The sequence below is a fragment of the Crinia signifera genome, chromosome 11 (assembly GCF_055691185.1).
Source record: "Crinia signifera chromosome 11, ASM5569118v1, whole genome shotgun sequence".
In the NCBI taxonomy this organism is placed as follows: domain Eukaryota; kingdom Metazoa; phylum Chordata; class Amphibia; order Anura; family Myobatrachidae; genus Crinia; species Crinia signifera.
In genome coordinates, this window is record NC_139227.1 from 98,411,893 (window position 1) to 98,436,051 (window position 24,159).

At 46.9% G+C, this 24,159-nt stretch overlaps 1 protein-coding gene across 1 annotated transcript; it reads left to right on the forward strand.

Annotated features, from left to right (window-relative positions):
• The first annotated feature begins 1,855 nt into the window (after positions 1–1,855).
• TRAF6 (TNF receptor associated factor 6) lies at positions 1,856–14,908 on the forward strand. Its single transcript, XM_083163856.1, has 7 exons — positions 1,856–2,096; positions 7,673–8,006; positions 8,937–9,087; positions 9,753–9,911; positions 10,887–10,961; positions 12,019–12,096; positions 13,612–14,908. Exons 2-7 carry the CDS (start codon positions 7,705–7,707, stop codon positions 14,524–14,526), a joined length of 1,680 nt encoding a protein of 559 aa, XP_083019982.1. The 5' UTR covers positions 1,856–2,096; positions 7,673–7,704; the 3' UTR covers positions 14,527–14,908.
• The last annotated feature ends 9,251 nt before the right edge of the window (positions 14,909–24,159 follow it).

The window sequence follows — 24,159 nt, forward strand, 5'->3', positions numbered from 1 at the left end:
TGACAGTCTCCTCTCCGGGCTTCTCCCAGAGAGGAGACTTTAAAAGTCGGCAAACCCTGTCTTTAAGTGCCAACATTGCTGTGAGTGCTCCTCACAATATTCGCTAAAAACGCCAGCGTCACCCACAGCGACTGTTCTCTTAGTATAAATAAATACAAATACAGCCAAGTCAGTTACTTGAAGTTTAGTTAAATATTGCACCCTAAAAAAGAACAGTCGCTTTGAGCGATCCTGGCATTTTTAGCGGATATTTTGAGAATCCCTCACAACAATGTTGGCAGTCAATGAGTTAATTGATCAAAAGAAACTATTAGCGCTGCTATTTATGAAAAAATTATTACTTTTGCTGTTTTTTCCCCCCCACGCCTGCCTAAAACCTTTGTCCAGTATTGTATATCAGCCATGACCAGGTATTGAACCCATGGTATAAGTCATGTAGGGCAGCAATGCTTCCACAACACCAACCATGCTGTCAAACCTTTGTCCAGGTGACTTTGTTGACCAGCCAAGGAACTTCCTCAAAATCCAGAGGGAAGTTACATTCTCGCAGCTGGAAACCTAAAACGGAACTGAATTATTTTATTATTAATTTAGGGAACTCTTTTCATTTAGAAATTCATAGAAAAACCTCACACTAACCCTGATATTACACATCACGCGGTCTCCGATCTCCTCAAGAGGAAAGAGACCATGGCGGGCCACCGGCAGACCTCCACAATGATCATCCAGCACATTGCAGAAATGTCCTTCCATGCTGGAGTCAATAAAGTCCCATCTCAGTGTGCTCGCCCCTTATATGCTACTGTCATATTATTTTACAACTTTTCTTATCTCTTATATATAAAATAATAGCCCAGATCTGTGAGTGTGCGTATAACGTTGGGCTAATGACTCCCATGCACCCCTGACTCCACCCAGCGTTATACACACACTCAAAGATTGACAGTTCTGGGCTATTATTACATACTAGGTTATTCACCGCGCTCCTCACACGGTCGTTAGGGGCTGCGCCCGCTCCCCCCCCCCCCCCTGGAGTAGTGGGTCTGGCTGCAAACCCCCCCTTCCCCTGGAGCAGCAGGTATGCCCGCCCCCCCCTGGAGCAGCCGGTATGGCTGCCCGCCCCCGGAGCGGCAGATCTGCAAGCACCCCCCCCACACACACACACACACACACACTGGATCAGTGGGTCTGGCCACCCCCATCCCCCCCCCCCCCTCGGTGGAGCAACGGGTCTGCCCGCACCCCACCACCCTCGCTGGAGCAGCGGGTCTGCCTGCAACTTCCTGGACCATCGGGTATGGCCGCAACCCCCCCACCCGCTGGATCAGTGTCGGCAGACCCTCCTCTCCAGCGAGGGGGTGCGGGCAGACCCGCTGCTTGGGGGGGGGATAGTGCCGTCGCTCTGGGTTGGGGCAGCCATACCCGCTGCTCCAGGGGGGGGGGGGGGGGGGGTTCGGGCATATTGCTCTGCTTTGCACTACCCTCTTAATGTATGATTGCCATCACCTGTGGTGAAGCACCTTTCTTACCAGTTAACCAGTTCAACACAGGTGATGGCAATCCTACATTAAGGAGCAGAGCAATGTGTCCCTCCTGGAGAGGGTCATGTTGGGAGTTATGGAACTTCTGTTCTGTGTTTGTGCATGTGTGATAAAGAGATATAGTGTCACTCTCTGCCAGCAGGTGGCAGTGTTTCGGAGACTCACGGACAGTATATATAGATGATGATGACATATACATTAATTAACACCACCATCGATGTTGCTTGTCCATAGCACAGCCGGTTGCGGATCCCACCGATACCTCCTGCTACCAGCAGCAGCACTGAGCGCTGTAACACGTGACACAGAGGAACGCGAGTGATACATTGTAACCAAGAGGGAAACAGGACGTTCCAAGATTACCCCGTGCGCATGCGCACAGAGCCTCCCGTGTCCCGTCAGCTGGTTAGAGCGCATGCGCGCAAGGGCAGGCGTGACTCCTCGCTGTATTTTGGAAGTTTCCGGTGTAACGTGCTGCAGGCAGCCGGTGACGTACAAGCAGAACCTGGAAGTTGGGTGACCAGGACCGGACCGAGGAAGAGAGAGAAAATTTGGGTGAGTATGTGACAGGTGACCCTGGGGTGAGACATAGGCTGACATTGGGCCTCTCAGGGCTGCTGTGTCCCAGCATGTGTGTGATTGTGTTACTGTCCTCCCTGTCACCTTGTGTTTTGTGCAGTTGTAGTGTTACCAGCTGTGTCATTTGTGTATTACAGCTCAGCTGTTCCTAATAATACTCCTGTACTATAGTGCCTGGCTACATGGTGTCCTGGGCTATGGCTGTGGGGCTTATTCTATACCAGGGGAACCATCTTATGTTATCCTCAGCGCCAAAGTTGTTGTATGGATTTAGAATCACACGCACAGTATGTTATTATTGCGCGCAGACAGTCCAACACCTGTGCTGGCGCAGGCACCTCCCAATTCCTTATCCACTGGTTGTGACTGCTAGCCAGGAGTGGGGGTTCCCTCTAGCCAGGAGTGGGGGTTCCCTCTAGCCAGGAGTGGGGGTTCCCTCTAGCCAGGAGTGGGGGTTCCCTCTAGCCAGGAGTGGGGGTTCCCTCTAGCCAGGAGTGGGGGTTCCCTCTAGCCAGGAGTGGGGGTTCCCTCTAGCCAGGAGTGGGGGTTCCCTCTGTAGCCAGGAGTGGGGGTTCCCTCTGTAGCCAGGAGTGGGGGTTCCCTCTGTAGCCAGGAGTGGGGGTTCCCTCTGTAGCCAGGAGTGGGGGTTCCCTCTCGCCAGTTCCCTGTAGATGCAGTTCACTTTGTGGGGCTTATATACATTTTTGAAGGGTAAAGCTGTAGACACATTGGGGGGACTCAATTGTGTTACGCACCAACTTCTCAGCCGATCTCCCGTTTAAAGTGATAGATCATGGGTGCATTTGAACTTTCTTTCTGCACTGATTGCGAAGTGCTATTTGGGGCCCAAGTGGGTCACTTCTCGAACATTTGAGCTCACAGGCATATGGGGGGGGGGGGGGGGCAGCTCCATAGGGCATAGTCTAGTGCAGGCATTCCCAACCACGGTCCTCAAGGCACACCAACAGTGCAGGTTTTGTAGATATCCAGGCTTGAGCACAGATGACTTAATTAGTATCTGAAGGATTCTGATTAAACCATCTGTGCTGAAGCCTGGATATCACTAAAACCTGCACTGTTGGTGTGCCTTGAGGACCGTGGTTGGGAATGCCTGGTCTAGTGGCTGTGGGGGAGGAAACAATTGAAGCCCCCATCAAGTCTAAAATGTTGTCTTCAAACTTTAAAAATTCCAATCTCACTGATTCGCACCCCACACCTACAGTGAACACCAAAGGAGTTTATTCAGTACTTCCTCATGTTTGCAACCACCGCTTATGCTACGGAACTTACGTGGTGCTGCTAAGCATCTTTGTCCCCTCGCCACAACTTTACTAAAGGTAATAGATGGTGGCGTGGACACAAGAGGGTGATGTGAAAGTACCGTTAGTTGTCGGACAGGGGGCCAGACCTCAGCAATTGCTTTTAGCATAGCAGCTAACGTAACTGTTGTAGCGGTGGACGCAAAGATGAGGAAGTACCGTTTATTCTCAGGTTGGGAAGTTTAGCTCCTTAGGGTGGGCTTTTCCATAGCAGAACGCTCATCGCTGCCCCATATACACGAGGCGGCTTTCAAGCTGAAAGCAGCACAGACAAGTAAACTGAGCGGCTTTCAGCTCAAAGTCCCCCAGTATCACCCAGTGTGTATGGGCTTTTAGGCTCAGGGTATTGTCCTTCTATAAAACCTTACACATTAAAGCATTGTTTCCCAAATTTTTTAGAATCGTGGCACCCTATACTATCAGAATTGTATCCACGGCCGCCCAAGATCAAAAGTTTGTTATGGAGAATTTAAGAAAATATTTAGGTTTAATTATGTATCGAGGGACAAGATTTGCTTCTGTTTACGCATGTATGTTATGACTGGAAGCCACAAGAACTGGTTTTGCCTATAGCATTAACCATAATTAACTTAAATTGGTCCTGTTCCACCACACCAATGCACCCCTGCCATGGTCACAATTCACACCAGGGTGCCACTGCACACAGGTATGGAACCACTGCTTTAAAGCAAAACATCATATCTCTTATATTATTTAGCCAGATCTGTCACTCATCCCCTGTGTGTGTATAACGCTGGACGGGGTTACAAGAGTGATTGACAGCGTTATACACACATCGTTTCTGCGTTAGGACCCCCCCTCGACCAGCGTTATACACAAACCCACTCCCCCTAGGAATAGACCAATATGTTGGTGAATATCCTTGGAACATTGTAACCTGATGATGTATGACATCACAGGCTTTGTACGGAACCTGTACGAATAATGTATCTTGATGTGTGATCATCAGTCATGTACAGTGACAGTCACAGCATGTTTCGGGAATTAATCTCGGCTACATTCCGGAGCAGCTGTATATGTTTAATTGCAGTCTGTTGCTAATTGTCTGTAAACCTATTGTAATAGATTTGCGCAATAGCGCAACTGTCAGCGATGGCTTCCTGCACGGTTCAAAGTAGGAAAACAAATGTAATGATTTTTAAAAATGTATTTTTTAACCTGAGGTCAGTCTGCTGCTGGGATCTATCCACCTCCTGGCTACAGATTACGTGCCAGTTCTGCAATTTATATTGCTAAAAGTAATAAAAATCCTATGTATTCAGATCATGTTATATCTATTTATTACACCCTCTTTTATTCATTAATGTATGCAGGGAACTATTTTATTATTAGTATTTTATATGGCGTCACAAGGGATGCGCAGCGCCCAGTTACAGAGCACGTAAACCAGCGCTGAGTTACAGCTTAAGACAGTATATGACTACTGCTTGCAGCCAGGAGTGACCAACTTCTGCCTTTTTTTATCACCAATCCTTCTTTTCAAGGGGGAGAAAAAACTGATTTGTCTTTTTTTTTTTTTAAAGGATACATACTAATTCTCATACTGGGCACAATATATTAGAAGCTGAAGTGGTTAACAATTACTCAAACGTCCGGTCTTCGCAGAGTGATACACTGAGTATCCACATAAGAAAATATATTAGGAGACAAATACCTAAGAAGAACCATTTGGTATTTTATCAGGTTCCTAATAAGAACAGGAACTTATAGGTATCTCATCAAAATTCTTAGAGAGGTGTGACCTCCTTCAAACCAATAAGTACCTAATTAAAAACCAAGAGATATATTTGTGTACTTTACCCCTGATGAAGTCTCGTTGTGAGACGAAACGCGTCGTGTTTGCATTTCTCATCTAAAGAATCAAAAAAATCTTTCCTTATGATGGTGAATTGTTAATTTTAACTTGAAAACTTTTAACAACATTTCTTAAATAAATGTTTTATGAACAATTGACTGTTGATTGTATAAGGAAAGACAGAAGTATCATAAAGTGGTTCTGAACAGGGGCGCTATTTAACACTAATGGTGTGATTATATATCTATATCTGCATCCACAGACGATACTGACAGAAGTATCTGGGAGGTGAAAACCGCAGGATTTGGTGTCTAAGGGAGTATGGAGTTCTCCCTCAGACAGGTTCTCAAACTCAGTCCTCAGGACCCCACACGGTGCATGTTTTGCAGGTGTCTTCACAGAATCACAAGTGAAGTAATTAGTTCCACCTGTGGATCTTTTAAAATATGTCGGTGAGTAATGAATGCACCTGTGTACCTCCCGGGTGACCTGGAAAACGTGAACTGTGTGGGGTCCTGAGGACCGAGTTTGAGAACACCCTGGAGTAAATAATAGTTTAAATAGGAATAGCACGAGGACCCTGCTCATGAGAGCTTACATTCCAATTTAGTTTACAGGATCTCTGACACTAAAGTAGGCTGCAACTGCGTTTTTTGTGATCAGTGTCAGAGTAACTAATTGCTTCCCAAGAGTGTCAGCTCCTGGTCCAAATCTTAGCGCAGTCATACGTTCTGTTCAGCAGAGGAAGACAATAGTCCTCTCTCCAACTGTCGTTGTACCACACGTACCAGCATGCTCTGTCGGCTATACCGATGGTTTTTCTTGTTACTTCTGCATACTTTAACTGCAGGTTTAAGGTCTGTAGGAATGGAACGCTCCCTGCACGGACCACATATATATACTGTATACCATGAGTACAGTATGTCATGATCTGCACGTCTGGGGTTTATGGCTTTTGCAATAAGAAGGCGCAAGATGCTGGTAACTGATTAACGTGGCAGGTAAAGCCTTTTTGTTCAGGTTTGGTTTCTTTCTGTCGACAATAAAAATGTCGACCCCAAAAGGTCAACTTGCACACGGGTTACACAAGCAAAATGTTGACAAAAAATGGTCAACACACAAAAAGGTTGAAGTGTTGATTTTTATGTTCTAACACATGGACCCCCAAGTAGCTCCCTTCACTTGCCATCCTTTGGGAAGTCCTAGTCCAATATTTCCAGTCGTAGTCCACACACATGGTAAAGTATGAAAGTACAAACCAAAACCAAATTCTGTATCGACCCTTATCAAGTTAACCTTTCTACTATGTCCACCTAAAGCCCACAAACCCACTTATCCCTGTGCTGGAAGCTTACGGATCACTCGTATAACGTGAGTGGCAAATGTGGTCCTCACAGTCCCGCTGTACAGGAAAGTGGTCCCGGAGTTTCCTGGCAACTTAGAAATTCTTTTGATCATATTTTCGAATTTAGGACAGAGAGCGAATCGAATAGCTAAATAGTAACCAGAGGCTGCGTAGGTCATGCTGGGACTTTTAGTTCGGCAGTGGATAACTAGCCTGATTTATGCTGTAAATGTAATTGTTTTATGTTTTCTTTTCTATGATGGAACGGACTGCAGCGTGTTCCATGGTGGTTCTGCTGCAAATTGTTCAGATCCCTCCCGCTTGTGTTTGGGCGAAAGATAATGGGTTTAGATTTTCTCATATAGTAATTACGAGCTTACCTCATTAGGGTTACTAAGCTTAATTGTAGTGTTACCCCAATGTTTTCGTCGCCGACAGTGGTCGACTCGCATATGGTCAAAACTATGTTTTACTCTTTTTTTTTTTTCTTTTTTTTTACGCAACTTTTTCTCTTATATGACCTGCGCTGAGCGCAGTGAGGTAACTTGCTTGCATGGCGAGCGACGTGGTACACTTGCATTAATGTGCTTAAACATATAGAATGACACCCAGAAATACAAATTAAACCCTGTTAACTTTTTGGTGTCGACTGTTTCCATGTCAGTCCGACAGGCATAAGTGGGAACCCCAGATTCAGATTATTTATTTACTCTGTGGCATGATGACCAGTATACTCTCCTCCTATCCCTTCCCACCAGATACCCAATCCTAATCCTAAATCATACAAAGCGGTGCTTCTAGTAATGTCTGGTGCAAATCTTTATGTACTGCAATGTGTCATTTCCATCACACAATGTATGCACGTGTGTGTGTGTGTGTGTGTGTACATATATGTTGTGGTATAAAATTTGACAGTGTCTTAGTCGACATGGAAATGGTCAACCCATGGCACTTCCTAAATTAAGATTCTGTATAAGCTGTGATAAATAAGACTGGGATGAGGCTGGCAGGGCATGCTGGAACCTGTAGTAGACCACTCCTCTAAGCTCATGTATTTCTTTTACTCCATCAGATTATGCGGAGAAGCCTCGCAGCCAAGTGACTATGAGTCTAGTCCACTCCCGGCCGAGCGCTGAGAGGTCTGACTCCGAGGACGCTTGCTGTGCCGCTATGGCGAGTGCCTGCTGTGCCAACACCAAAGATGATCTCATCAGCCCGACGGTGGAGACTCCTGGCGGGAACCCCTCCAGCCTGTTCATGGAGGAGATGCAGGGTTACGATGTGGACTTCGACCCGATGCTGGAGAGCAAGTATGAGTGTCCGATCTGCCTGATGGCACTGAGGGACCCACTGCAGACCCCGTGTGGCCACCGCTTCTGTAAGGCGTGCATCCTGAAATCTCTCAGGTGGGTGGCGCTCAGGGAGGCCCGGACCTGTCCCCATTCCCTCCTCTTGTTCCCCTCTTTATATTCCTGGCACCTATGACTACCCCATGTTGTGTTCTTGGACATCTCCTTGAGACACAGGAGTGGGTTTTTTTTGGGTGTGGTATGCTGTTCCGACAGTCATTAGCCCGATGTCGGGATGCCGACTGGCTGGACTCAGACAGCGTGGCCAGCGCAGCAAAGCCCCTTGTGGCCTTACTGTGCTCGCTGTCCGGCACCCTTTTTTTTTTCTAGGATTTTGTTTAGGGCATTAGGGTAGGTGCTGACCACCAAGCGGGGTGCATTTTACATTTGAGATGTACATTACAAACAAAAAATAAGTCCTGTAGAAAAAACTGCACACTGTGGCAGGATTATGCCCATTCTAACATAATGCCCATTGCATATTATGTCACATAAGTGCTGCTTACCTATATGCTTGTTGCCCAGGCTTAGCCTGCTGGAAAAGCTGAAATGCTGCAGAGGACTTGAAAGGCGTGTCAGCGCGGTGGGGGATGGGATGCTGCTGGAAGAGCTGACAACGCATTCTCTGCGGAGGACTTGAACGGCGAAGGATGGGGTGGCTGGGGAGTGGCAGGATGCTGCTGGAAGAGCTGCCACGGCGCTCTCCACAGAGCACTTGAGCGGCATGGCGGGGGGCTGCAGAAGGGCGCACAGAAAAGGGCAGGGCGCATTTTCATGTTACGGGCAGTGGGTAGCCATGTTAAATAATGATTGCTACAAAAAAGCATTTACTAGGCGATATATATATATATATATATATATATATATATATATATATATATATATAATCTCTATATATCCTCTGATATCCGTATAAGATGATACATAGTTTGTATTCTGCTTATAGTTTTTTTCAATACTTATATATACATTTATTTTGTTTTCCAGGGACGCGGGACCAAAGTGTCCGGTGGATAATGACATCTTGGTCGAGACCCAGCTCTTCCCAGATAACTTTGCTAAACGGGAAATCCTGTCGCTCACGGTGAAATGCCCCAGCCAGGGCTGCGGTGCCAAGATGGAGCTGAGGCACCTGGAGGTCAGGAGATATTCCCATCATTGTCTTGTTACAGTAACTATACCAGCTATAGAAGCCCGGTCTCTTCCCCATCTCTACTGCATCTATAATTTATATAGCGCACTTTCTCCGACAGGACTCAAGGCGCTTTACAGACATTATTAGATAATGATAATAATATACATCAGACACCAGAGTCTGTTTCCTACTGATCTCTTCCCGGTAAGACTGTCCTTTCCATGTGCGTGAGCTCTTCTCCCAGTGTCAGGGTCTCCCGTGGTCTACCCATTGATAGAGCAGATTAGAGACCTCACCCTAATCTGACTCATTGTTACATGGGCTTCTTAGTAGAGGGACATATTGGCACAATGTATCGCTGTCAGAATACCATGACTGTATCTCCAGGCAGCATTAGAACATTGTCACACGCCCACCGTGTACAGGATGTCCGTACCAGGACCTTAATTCTAACCGGCTAGATGCATCTTTATAATAGATGACTAATATGTAATATAATTAATATAATGCACTGTCCTCTCTTCTGCTGCGTTTTAGTAAAGGATCAGTTACGCGGCAGTATGTATTTGGTGTGAGAATCTCTCTCCGTCCGGATTGCTGCTCTGTGATTTCTTGCATCTCTGTTTACCGTATACTCGCTCACATTGGGTGTTACCGGCTATTTGCAGCATCACCAGGCGGCCTGCCAGTTTGCCAGGGAGGAATGTCCGCAGTGCCAGCAGCTCTTCCTGAGGAGCCAGCTGCAGGGACACACGGAGGTGGACTGCCCGCGGAGGATTGTGTCCTGCGAGAACTGTCTGCAGGACATGCCGTTTGATGAGAAGTTGGTGAGTTCAGGGTCACCGTTACTGCGGCTGCCCCCACATAATGTGTCCGCCACAGTCTTAGGCCTTTATAGTGATAACTAACCAACATGGCAGGATGCGGGCACAGACTGTTCCGTTACATAACAGGGGATCTGCACAGTCTCTGTGACGTGTCATCAGATGTGATCAGAGAGCGCTGGCTGATATGTGGACTGTCCAGGGTTCCGTGCAGTCTCTGTGACGTGTCATCAGATGTGATCAGACAGCGATGGCTGATATATGGACTGTCCAGGGTTCCGTGCAGTCTCTATGACGTGTTATCAGATGTGATCAGACAGCGCTGGCTGATATATGGACTGTCCAGGGTTCCGTGCAGTCTCTATGACGTGTCATCAGATGTGATCAGAGAGCGCTGGCTGATATGTGGACTGTCCAGGGTTCCGTGCAGTCTCTGTGACGTGTTATTGGATGTGATCAGACAGCGCTGGCTGATATATGGACTGTCTAGGGTTCCGTGCAGTCTCTGTGACGTGTCATCAGACCGCGCTGGCTGATATATGGACTGTCCAGGGTTCCGTGCAGTCTCTGTGACGTGTTATCAGATGTGATCAGACATCGTTTGCTGATATATGGACTGTCCAGGGTTCCGTGCAGTCTCTATGACGTGTCATCAGATGTGATCAGAGAGCGCTGGCTGATATATGGACTGTCCAGGGTTCCGTGCAGTCTCTGTGACGTGTTATTGGATGTGATCAGACAGCGCTGGCTGATATATGGACTGTCTAGGGTTCCGTGCAGTCTCTGTGACGTGTCATCAGACCGCGCTGGCTGATATATGGGCTGTCCAGGGTTCCGTGCAGTCTCTGTGATGTTATCAGATGTGATCAGACAGCGCTGGCTGATATATGGACTGTCCAGGGTTCCGTGCAGTCCTGTGATTGGTGCCGTTTAGCAGATGTAACATTCACCCGCTCTTTGTCCCATTTCCTAATACAGACACATGAGCAGATGTGCCCACTGGCCTACGTGACGTGCGACTACTGCCAGACCAGCGGTCTTGTCAGAAACCAGGTAACTGCCTCATGTCACTGTGTTTCCTGTCTGCGCCGTTAAGCCTCAGCCCAAACCTTTTCCCAACAGGCCATGGTTTCGGGATCTCTCTATGGTAGCAGGTGGGATAATTAATGACCCAGGAAAACTCACCTGTTCATGATTAAAGACATCCCAAAACCTGGCCTGTTGGAAATAATTGAGGACCCCCGCTGTACAGGGTAATACTTTAAATGCGTTAAGCTGGCCATACATCTACAGATTGATTGTCAGATCTGGCTGGTTGGAACAAAATCCTGGTAATGGATGAGAGCAAATGTCATTTGACCATTTGCTTTGAAATGCTGGAAAACCTTCATTCAGATATTACCAGGTTTTTGTTCCAACCAGCCCAATCTGACAATCGATCTGTAGATGTATGGCCACCTTTATGTAGTCAATTACATGTGTCTGAATTCAGCCGTGCAATCTTGGTAAACTTAGAAAGTCATTACATTAATGCGGACTGAAGACGGTAACCCTACTTATAGTGCACTTGCCAACACATGCATCAGAGACCTTTGCTGAGTCATTGATAGGTGATGATGTCCCCAGACTGTCTTTCAATATTATTTTCCGGTGACACATGCTATCCATCGATGTGCTGCAACCTAAACCCACGGGTTCCACCGTGTACCGGATCCTTTTATAAATGTACTTACATTAGAATAGCGCACAAGTCCCGTGTGGCCCGGTAGTGCCGGGTGTATTTTTTGGTGGCGTCTTATTTGCATAGGACACACAAGCAGCTTCTGCTGAGTTACATGATATGCAGTATGTCTATACTCAGCATGTGACTACCGCTGTATCTGCATAAGAAATGGAACATTAGTGTTTTCCTCGAAATTCGTGAATGTCGCATTCCATATGCAGATACAGCGGTCACCGGTTATGGCACGTGTGTTTTTACAAACGCCATCTCTATCCTGCAACTGCTCCATTATAAGCCTATGGGGAATCGCAGTTGTGGACTACGCTTACACCTATAATTGATCCATTGTGAGCAATTGCAAATAATCTGTTTGTGGTTATTTTCCAGATGGCCGACCACTATGACAACGATTGTATCAAAGCCCCGATTCCCTGCTTGTACAGTTTGTTCGGCTGCAATGAAATGGTGACTATTACTATCGCTGCCTGGCGGTTACTGAATGCCGGGAGGGAGTGGTCTGTCTTAGGGCAGAACAGCGGATATATCTGTGACCGGATATGGGGATTCTATGTTGCCAGGACAAGTAACTTAGTGGCTGCCAACAGGCAGCTCATGACTTTTTGTAACCATACTGAGCTTTTTTCTTTAATAATTCTAAATATACTACGGAAAAAAAATCAATCATTGATTACAACAGTTCTCCGCTCAGATACTATGGGGGGTAGGAAATGCTCCGCCGCTATTAGTGCCGGGTCCCTATTCGATGCTGTCTTTTACCGACAGCATTGAAGAGGGATCACTGCAGAACAAGCCCAACTTCAAAATCTGTCGGGCCTGTTCTGCTGTGGATTGCCGCGATCCCGGTCTCAGATCGTCAATCCACGGCCGTTTACGCGGACACGCCCACTTTTTGAACACATTGAATCCCGCCTGCCGATTTGCTGTCGGGCAAACGTAAACGGGCCTGCATCATGGCTGATTGCATCCCCCCCAATACAATTAATTAGAACCTGCTGCAATCAGGGGGCATAAAGGGCATAAGATGATTGTCCAGTCTCCACATTTGTTATTATTCCGTTCATTATTTGGTTGCCCACGTTTCATCATGAAGATCAAAGAATATTTAAAGTGCATCCAAGAAAGTGTTATTCCAAATGATCATTCAGGGGACAAATCTCAGAAGACTTGACAGACCGGTAATATTCCCCAGACGACTGTTCGTTCCATTGTCACCAATTGTAGAGTGCTTGGTACCGCTGTGAATGTGTCTAGAACACAGACTCACATTAAGAGGTATTTGGTTATACTTAGACAGACACTTGCTTTCCATGGCAGAGATTAGCCTAAGCGCTACACAAATCCGCAGTGTTATAAAGAGAATCATTGAAGGGTTATATATTTTTTTTTTTTTTCTGTGCAGGGTAATTACTGGCTCATTTATTATTACACTGCAATTAAGATTCAGTTTAATAGATCTGTAGCCTCTTCGTATCCCTGTGTCACTGTGAGATTCGTTTTTTAAGTCCCATTTTTTTTTTATTTTGTGGCCATCGAGGGCAGAGGTGGCCAAAACCAGTCCTCGAGATCTACCAACAGTCCATGTTTTCCAGGCCACCTGTGGATCAGTGTCAGTTAGGAGTGAATGCAGCATGTTTGAAAATGTGACTGTTCGTAATGACTACACCTGTGCACCAGCTAGGGAGTCTGGGAAATGTGACCGTAATGACTGCACCTGTGCACCAACTATGTGGTCTAGGTAATATGACAGTAATGACTGCACCTGTGAACCAGCTAGGTGGTCAGGGAAACATGGCCTGTTGGTAGATCTGGAGGAACGATTTGGTCAGCCCTGGTCTTATTCTGGTCGTTTTCTGTTTCACGATGTTGTTTTTTACACTTTTTTTAGGTTTACAGAAGTAAGTGCTCAGATTGTCCAATCACTGACTATTTAACCCTTTTTGTCTTTGGTCTTCTCCCCAGATGCAGAGAAATGACCTGGCCCAGCACCTGCAGGAGTTCACGCAGGTCCACATGCGGATGATGGCGCACACCCTGCGCGGCGTCAGCACTTCTCTCACGCCAGTCTCCCACATGACCAACATCTCGCTGGACCCCAACCAGTTTGAGGCTGCCTCGGCCTCTGTATTCCCCGTGCAGTCTCCCCTCGTGCCTTCCCTGCATGATGTCAGCCAGGAAACTCGGCAGATAAGGGAGACGGTGGAGCAGCTGGAGGCCCGCTTGGTGAAGCAAGACCACCAGATTCGGGAGCTCATAGCCAAAATGGAGACTCAGACCACCTATGTTACGGAACTGAAGCAGACTATCCGCACCCTGGAGGAGAAGCTTGGGGAGGTGGAGGCACAGCAGCACAATGGGGTCTTTGTATGGAAGATCCACAACTTCAGCGCCTACCTGAAGAACCAGGAGGAAGAACGGCCGGTGGTCATTCACAGCCCGGGGTTCTACACGGGAAAGCCGGGCTATAAGCTGTGCCTGAGGCTGCACCTGCAGCTCCCCAGCGCACCGCGCTGCGCCAACTACATCTCGCTGTTTGTGCACACCATGCAAGGCGACTTTGACAACTTACTTCACTGGCCTTTCCAGGGCACCATCCGACTGTCGATCCTGGACCAGTCGGAAGGGTCCAACGCCCAGGACCAGGAGGAAGTTATGGACACCAAACCAGACTTGCTGGCTTTTCAGAGGCCGACCATGCCCAGAAACCCTAAGGGCTTTGGCTATGTCACATTTATGCCCCTCAGCGCCCTCAAGCAGCGGATGTACGTTAAAAATGATACCCTTCTAGTGCGCTGTGTTGTGACCACTCAAGGGGATTTTAACAGCCCGCGCCGGGAAGGCGTCCAGCCACGCAACACGGATGGCGCCACCTTATAGTCATCTGATCTTGGTGACGTCATCGTCATTAATGCTGAATGGGATACATGTGGTGGTGCATCGCCCGTCCGAAACCTTTCCATCAGGGACACGAGATCTCCAAGCAGGAAAAAAAACATTCCATTTTATACAAACTTCCTTTTTTTTTTTTTTTTTTTATTAAGTAGCACTGGTCCAGTTTAACTTTATTAAACGTACCCACGGCGTGCAGATGGCGCTGTGGGTGGGGTGTGGGCTGAACCAATAGTCAGATATTCATACGTTCTCCTGCCGCAGAGGCGTCTAGTGACTTCTGTTGTATCCTTAGTTCCTAGGGACGGGAAAGTCAGAATATTGGTTGGGCTCAGGAGTATCCTGGGAGTTTATAGTTGGGGGGGGGGATCCATATAGTTGGGGGGGGGGGATCCATATGGTCAACGGTGAAAATGTCAAAAGGTACCCCATTTTTTTTTTTGGTGTCATTTTGTCTGTTTTATCACGTGACCCCAATTAATGTTCCTCGTACCCTGGACATGGTGCATTGATGTGGTGGGAACAGGTTATTCACAAATGGCCCCGTGGATGGTAAAGCATGACGACCGATTGAACCAGCCAACCATTGTAGCTCGTACACCAAAACATTGTGATTTGTTCTTACTCGATATTTGATCCATTTGACAGAATATCTGTACGTTTAAATGGACATTGAGGTTTCAGTGGCAGCCGTCCTCTCAATACAGTGCTTAATTAACGTCCACTTAAAATGGAACAGGTGTTACAAAGGGTTAATCACTGTTGACATGTCGACCTTGTTAACTGTTGAACTCTTTCCTGTCGCTGTACCTAGATACCTTTTATAGTTGGGTGTTCATTGATACACTTTATTGTGTTTCCGTTAGTTGTTACATTTAATCTGTTTTACTCCAAAGGGTTTTTCTGTTGTGTTTGTATCTTGAGCATTGCCGTTGTGCCCTACATAAGAACAAAGATCCCACTTACATAGGACTGGTTTTACTGTAAGCTACAGAAACCTACTCCAAATTACAGGACCACTGACCCCATCTCTTCTCTGCATTCCCCCCAACGCTGAGCTGCATATGTCCTCCTATAGGATTCTTTGTAATACAGTAAATGTTGGTTTATACAGACTTAGACACCCTCTGCATTAGTACATAACCCACGCAGGTCTATAGGATAAGTGTTTATTGCTTTAGGGTTAATGCAAGGAAACAGAGGGGATTCCAATGCAGATCTTCCTGTTGTGCCTGACGTGAAGGTGGCGGGAATCTACAGACGCGCTTGTGGCGTACTGTACACGACTTTCTGCCTGTATATTATCCTGTACAGTGTAATTAAATCAATATATATATTTTATCACCTGCTGCCTGTGGTTGTCGTCTGCCAGCTGCTATCGGGACAATAAGGGGTTCAATGTTTCGGATATTCTCTTTACAAAATGAGATGTTTGCGGGAGGCGTGCGCCGGGAAGTCCTGAGATCAGAAGCGAACATGAAATATTAATCTCTTATATACTTAGCCAGATCTGTCACTCCTCCCCTATGTATATAACATTCCCGCCCAGCAGGATACACAAACCCGTTCTATGTGTATAACGTTCTACACACCCCACCCCCTTGACATCACCTCCCCCCGCCAAGCCAGGGCTACAGTACACGCCCACCATTACTCCCGCACCACCACCCCCTCTGCCAGCAAAACCCCTGACACCCGCGACCCCCCTCCCACGTTTCGCAGATCCCCCGCGACCCTCCTGCGATTTGCGGCAACCCCCCTCCCACGATTCGCGACCCCCCTCCAGCGATTCACTGCGCCCCCCCTACCGTGATTTGCGGACCCAAGCCCCCTCCCGCGATTCATGGACCCCATTTGCCATCGATGTGGGAGGACCAGATGGTTTCCCTACATCAATGGCAAAGGAGAACCGATCACCTAGTACACTATGTGTGTGTGTGTGTGTGTGTGCGTGTGCGCATTGTACATGGGGCCTCGCTGTCTATAAGTCCTGGAGACAGGATACATCTGCTTCCGGCTGCTCATGGAATATGTGTGTCTCATTGTATATTACATATAAACTAATAGTGTAATAATGCCTAGACAGCCGGAGGAAATACTGGGGGGTCCCCGTGTCACTTACAGCTCCCTCCCCTCCTATCTATCCGTTACCTAGGAAACCTGTGCCAAACAATGCAGTCACCTCTAACCAATCGGCAGCAGTGACGCACCCTCAGGCCGGATCTGAAATTATTTTCAAAACATTAAAGACACAAATACAGAACAAAATACATTGAAAGGGGAAAAAGGAATATACAAAACATTATAATAAATGGTCTTGTCATATACAGGCAAAAATGTTTAGACCAAGATTGATAAATTGAGTAATAGAAAAAGATTATCTTGTACCCTTTTTACACTGCCGCAAAAACCTGGGTTTTTCACTCCTGGACCCAGGTCAGTGGCGGTGTAAAAGGGGTTAATCCGTGTCCCTTTTACACGGGACTTCTACCCAGGTCCTGACTAGGGTAGAATATGGGCAGGACCTGGGTAGAGGGCAGGGCAAACGGGTACGCTGGGACCGCAGCATCTGCGGGTTGGATGTGGGGGGGGGGGTGGAGGCACACACAGCCTCTGCTGCTGTACTCTGAAGACAGCAACAGAGGCAAGGAGGAGGTGAATGGATGCCCAGCGCGGCGATCGGTGATCCCGGCGCTGGGAGATGTCATCTCCCAGCGCTGGCTCAGGAACCGCCTCCACTTGGGATATACATGGTCACAGTACCTATAGCAATGCACCAAAATATAGAAATAGTTTGAACTAAAACTCCTCTTTCAGGCACCTTGGACTGAGGGTGTTAAGTTCATGTATCCAGCAGCATTCGGGTTTTAATAATTGCTTGTGTCCATCACCCCCGTGTTTAGGTGATTATATATATTCCAAAGGCAGGAACTTGATCTCTTTGGGGTTGGGATAGTTTGGTCAAAAGGTCGACATGGGGCTTTTCACTGTTGTTTTTTTTTTTTTTTATCCGAATGTCAACACAGTCGACATGGACAGAGTTTCCAATGCCCCGCACAATTTCCAATCGATTTGCACGCAATGATTTGGGCACGGTACCTCGCTGCGCTCAGCACACTATTTTATTCTCCCACTACACCCTAGTGGATGGTAGGGCATGAAATACTGCATGTCGGCTCAAAAAACAGTGAAAAACCCAATGACAACCTAGACCCTGTCGACCTAATGCTTGTCTTGACCTAATGACCTGTTGACCTTGACCCATGTCGACCTAGAACCATGTTGACCTAACAGTGTCGACCCAACGCTTGTCGACCAACTTGCTGTAGACCCAATGACCGTATTCCTCTTTGATGGTATGTCCACAGTTGACAAAGTGTCTGGCAACAGGAGGTGCATTTGGTTCAACTTCAAGCAGAGCTTTCTTAATGGACGATCTACGCACGGTCACTCTTTCCTTAAGCATACGTATAATCTGCCCAATGTATATCTGCATACATGGACATTGCACTAGGTACACGACAAAACGTGTTTCACAGTTCACGCTTTGTTAACAATTGTATATTTTATATTGCCCCCACACCTGTCCCATCCCAGCCACTGCTGATCATCACTCCCCTCTGCCACCGCCAAGCACCAATCCTCCGGAGGTTCAGGGCCTCTCGGGAGCACTCTGGTGTTTGTGGTCGTGGCCATTCTGGGCTGTTGCTTCTGGCTGCAGCTTGAGTGGTGGGTTTTACCCGTAATTATGCAATGGATTACGCCTGAAGTCAGCTTTTGAGCGGCTATATAAATCCTAGCCCATATACCAGTGGACATGCCCCCTGATGAAGTTTCCACTGACGAAATGCGTTGAGGGTGTTCCCAGTGCAACGCTGAAGCCCTCCTTGATCTGATGAAGTCCTTGTGTTGAAATGTGTTGGGGCGTGGCCTAGCGTCCATCCATACATGGAAGACTTAATCTATTATACACACACAATATAGAGCTGCGGCACTCAGGGCTGACCTGTTTCTTGTCCCCTCTCAATACATTATACTGTAAAGCTGTAGCAGGCTCCCCTCATGTGTCTGGATCACATTCAGGACACCTGTAACATAATACTATCCCGCCATCACTGCTGTAGTACAATCCTCCTGCGTGAGGATACAATAGAATCACCCAGGGAGAGATTATCAGATAACTACACTACTGGGGAACTCTCAGAACAGTAAATAATGAAGATCATTAGTTGTGCTCATTACAGAGCGAGATCTATTGTGTCTGCTGCACGTTCCCCACAGCTTCATTCTGCAAGGGTTAGCGCTTCAAAGACGCCTCTTATGTTGCCCTATGCTGGGGCACCCCGGTGTGCAATACGGTGCAAAATGCTAATGGGACTCTATAGCAAGCCAACCATGGCCGGTGCTTTGTCGCTGCAAATAATGGAACGAAAAAAGAGCCTATATGGAGACGGCACTTATCTCAGCGACATGAAGGCTACAGATGCACTGACAAGTATCTGGGATGTAAATGTCCACACCTGAGCATGTGGAATCCCAGTTAGTGTACCGCGTTCCCTCGCCATGCTTCGGGCCAGAATAAAATTCATGTACACCTTTTGTCTGTCGACCATTTGGGGGGACAACTCTTTATACCTCAGACTCCTCACAGTGCAGGTTTTGCAGGTCTCCCGACAGAATCACGGGTGGAATAATTGGCTCCACCTGTGGATCTTTTAAAATGTGTAGATAAATAATGAATACACCTGTGCACCTGGAAAACATGAACTGTGTGGGGGTCATGGGGACCCTGGTTTATACAGTACCATAACCTTCAGCACACCGCATTCCATGGTACGGGTATTGATATGCCTGCAGGAAATACCGACAGCTGATATCCGTAATACACACTTGGAGATTTTGAGCTGAAAGCCGCTCCCTTTAACCCAGTGTGTGCAGCCCAGCGGTGGGCGGTCTGCTGGTATTAACAGCAGATGAGTGACGGGGTGGATGTCTTACCATAGCGTCCTACTATGGAAAGCCTTCCACCCTGGGGTACATTGCTTGGCTTGTCGAAAATCGCCATTGTGTATGAACCTTTACCCTAGAACTTTTGAGGTCATTTTCTGTGTGTCTGCATTCTCAGCACCTGGATGCCAACCCCCCAGTAACGCAGATAATAAATCCAGTGACCACATTGGTTGCAGGACGTGCACCACCGAACCCCAATGTACTAAACTCTGAAATCTTATATTGTGGAACCCAAGCGGCGCATTGTATCACGCAGTGTATTGTTATTGGGACTTTGCTTACAATTGTTGTTGAAGAATATATAAATGTTTTTGCTTTTGAACTGTACAAACCTGTAGTCACAGGTGTAGACGCAGACGTGTATTACCAGGATGCGTCATTAGGTCGACAGCATGTTGGTCAACAGTCAATAGGTTGACATACTGAAAGGTCAATATGGGTCTAGGTTGACAGGTTATTAGGTCAACATTGTCTAGGTTGACATGAGGTTTTTCACTGATTTTTTTTTTTTTTTTTTTTTTTAGCCAACAGGCAGCATTTCATGCCCTACATCCACTAGGGCCTTGATGGCTAACCTTGACACTCCAGCTGTTGTTGAACTATACATCCCAGTATGCTCTGCATCAGATTTAGCATGGCCAAATAGCAAAACTGAAGCAGAGCATGCTGGGATGTGTAGTTAAAGTATAGCCATCAAGGCTCTAGGGCGTGGTGGGAGAATAGTGTGCCGAATGTAGCGAGCCACGCGGTGCACTTCATCCTGTGTCCATGTCAACTGTGTCAACATTCGTGTCAAAACACAGTGAAAAACCCCATGTCGAACTTTTGACTGTTGACCTATTGCTTGTGTCGACCTAATGACCTGTCAGCTTTGTCCCATGTTGACCTTTTAGCATGTTGACCGAATAACTGTCGACCAATTTATGGTCAACCATATGACCCAGGGTGTATTGTGATGTGCAATTGTTTATACAATCTAGCCATCTTCATGATGAGTGCTATACATGCAGGTGACCTGCAGGTGGCAGCAGAGCCTAGCGCCTAGCCTGAGCTGAATATTAACAAATACCAATCTGGCTGTAAGCTTTATTACAATATTTATATTGCAGCACTCTATTCTGCAGCGCTGTTTATTTGGCGGATTACTGTAATGAAGCTCGACGTGACACCGATCACTTACTGCTTGTAATTCCAAAGTGCATAAATCCCCCACATCTTTTATATTAATTTATTAATAAGTTTTAAGTAAAATACTTCAAGAACTTTTAATTTCTCACATAGCTCTTACCTCTGCTTTCCCTGTCAATGGGGTTTATATATGAAGTATTAATTTTGCCTCATCGGCTCTCCCCCCTGTGTGATTCCCAATCTCATCCTCACTCCTGTGTGTCTGTCTTATCGTTATATGCTGGGTTGCTGAACTCAGGTTATTTAATTTGGGGGCAGATGTGAAGAGAGAATTAGATTTGGGTGAGTTATTTTGTTTCTGTGCAGGGTAAATACTGGCTGCTTTATTTTTACACTGCAATATAGCTATCAGTTTGAAGTACAAACCCCACCCAAAGCTAACTCTCTCTGCACATTACATCAGCCCCACCTGCAGAGCAGCATGGTGTTGTCCATTAGAGAGTGCTTGTGCCTTTCCGAGTGAACCAGAATAACCCCCTAGGCCTCTACTGACTGACAGGTTACTTTAAACTGAGTTGTGTTGGGTTTACAAAAGGGTCTTCTCCAAATGAATAGGCTCATCCCCCTTCTAGACCTAATCACAGGCAATAAATACATTTTATTTCAATTTTATTTTGCAGGAACTAATCAGCAGATGTCTCCTGCGCCCTTTTCCACAAAGAAACAGGTAAGTTCAGTCAACATATAGTTTCACAACAATCCTGTGTAATAAAAGACTATACTGCTTCTCACCTCTATGGGGGGGGGGGGGGTATTAAAGTGTTTTGTGTTTAGGTAACGCTTGATGCAGAAAGTCAAGTATTGCTCCGGTCAAGTGCACAGCCGTTACAATATACTTTAAGCGTTTGTTTCATAGTTGCCTACTTCTGAAAACTAGTTTCAGGGAGATTATAGTTGGTAGTAGAATTTTGCAAAGAGGGGGCGCGTCATGCTCCACCCAAAGTGCGTGTCTAGTTCCATATATGGAGAGGTTGTGAAAAGAGATTGTGTACGTTGCACCTAGAAGCGTGGGTGTGTACTGCTACATCTGAGAGGAATCTAGTAAAATGACTTATTTCCAAATGTAGATGATCCCCAAAGCAGTAAGTAAAATATACTATACTTTGTAAAGTGCTGGGAAATGCTGATGATGATTCAGTGTAAATGTATCTGTGTCTAATTCCTTTTTTCCCAAAAAAATGTAAGTGTAATGTGGGCTGGGTGACATGAGGGAGATTGCTAGACTAATGAGGGAGAGAGGGAGATTTCTGTTATTTCAGGGAGTCCCCTGCAGAATGCAGGAGGGGAGGTAACTATGATGTAACAGTGTAATGTGGGCTAGGTGACATGAGGGAGATTGCTATACTAATGAGAGAGAGAGGGAGATAGCTGCTATGTCAGGGAGTCCCCTGCAGAATGCAGGAGGGGAGGTAACTATGGTTTGTTTGCGTCGCTCTGGGAGAGTACCAACACTCATTAAGATGCTGTCCTGCCCCTGGAGACTTCAAAACATGTTACAGGGAAGCTGGGGGGGTGCCGGACGGGTTCCCGACAGTCGGGATCCCGACAGTCGTTTACCCGACGTCGGGATCCCGACTGTCAAAACGCCGACAGCCGGGTGCCCGATGGCCACCCGCTATTTTCCCTCGTGGGGGTCCACGACCCCCATAGAGGGAGAATAGAATAGGTGGCTCGCGTAGCGAGCCACCGTGCCCGCAGCGTGGCGAGCGCAGCGAGCCCACAAGGGGCTTTTTTGCACTCGCCATGCTGTCTGACTCCGGGCAGTCGGGATTCCGATGTCGGGATAATGACTGTCGGAGTCCCGCACCACACCCAGCTGGGGGGCATACTGGTCTTCCAATGTATTGTCTCCTTACCATTGCCAGTTTAAATCCCTGAACCAATGGTCCTGTAGTCTAGATCTAGGGATGATCACAAGATCCTCATCAAATAGTGGCAGCGATCCGATGGGGCCTTTGATCACTATCCCCTGCAGTTTATATTCTCAATCCTCAGTATGGCAGCTTTAGTACACATCACTGTGCTACCGTGCTGTCTTTGCACAAGCCGATATCTACACAAAGGATTGAATATAATATCGAGTGCGCTATCTGGCACTCTCCTGGAAGACTCTGTGCTGTGGCCTCCTATGGACACTTACCTGACCCCTGTCGGCATTCCCTGATGCAGGTGATGTTCTGACTGCTGGTCATCCGTATGTATCCTTTGGATAAAGCAGCCTATGGTATTATTATGTGAATGGAGACGTTCTGCCATAGGGATCTGACTGAGCCATATGTCAGGCGTTCGCTGCGCACGGAACGCTCTCACGCGCTATGCCGATGAACATTTTATTTTCGATAGCTTAAAAAAATGAATTGAGCAAACGTGACTTGCGTTCTACTCCTGTAATTAGTAACACTGTGCAGAGGCATCAGTCGGTGTATATGCGGAACGCCAAAGCCAAGGTACTTACAGCAAGGATTATGTTATTGCACCTGTAAATCTATTTAGGTTGTGCCAGATCCTCATGTTTCAGTGCACAATTACCATGAATCGGTGAGATGACGACAATCACAACGCGATATATCCCCCCCCAAGTACATTCAGATATTCCAGGACATGTGTAATTATTTGGCCAATCGCAGGGCTGCAAAATTGCAGTGGGCAGAGGTGGGTGCGAGCCTACCCCTGCTGCCCAGTATTTGTGCGCTATATAAAAAGCAGCATTTTCCTGACTTGCAAACATTAGGTCCTGACCGCACGGCTGCACATTCGCAGGCCGGGCGATTACCATACGCTGCGCATTGCGCGGGGCTTGTAGTGCGCATGTGCGAGGCTGTTGTGTGATCAAGTCCAGCTTCTTTTTATATCGCTGACCATACGAACACCTGGCTCTGCTAATTAGCAGCCCTGCTATCTTGTCTGAATAATCCCCATTGTTTGTCCCGGTGCAAATCTGCAAACGTAATAACTATGAACCCCTAACTCTAAGACGGGGTATTCGAATGTGGAATACCGAGTGTCGGCGTCCCGGGCCGTTTTTGGTCAGCTCGCCTGCAACTCGACAGGCGGAATTTAATGTTCTGCCTGTCGAGTGGCGAAAAGTGGACTTGGCGGGAAAATCGCCACGGATTATTTATTTATTTACAGTGTTTTATATAGCGCAGCATATTCCGTTGCGCTTTACAATTGGAAACAACAGTGATAAACAAACTGGGTAAATACAAACCGACATGGAGGAAGGAGGGCCCTGCTCGCAGGTTTACAATCTATAGGGATAATAGGAGGGATACATAAGGATATAATTCCATAGCATTGCAGTCCCACCAGATTTAGTAAATGATAATTGCACAGATGAAGAACGTTTTATGTTAGGTGATGCCACCAGGGGGAGCTATTGCTCTCTTCTGCTTCCTACCTGCTACAGTCATTTTGATATGT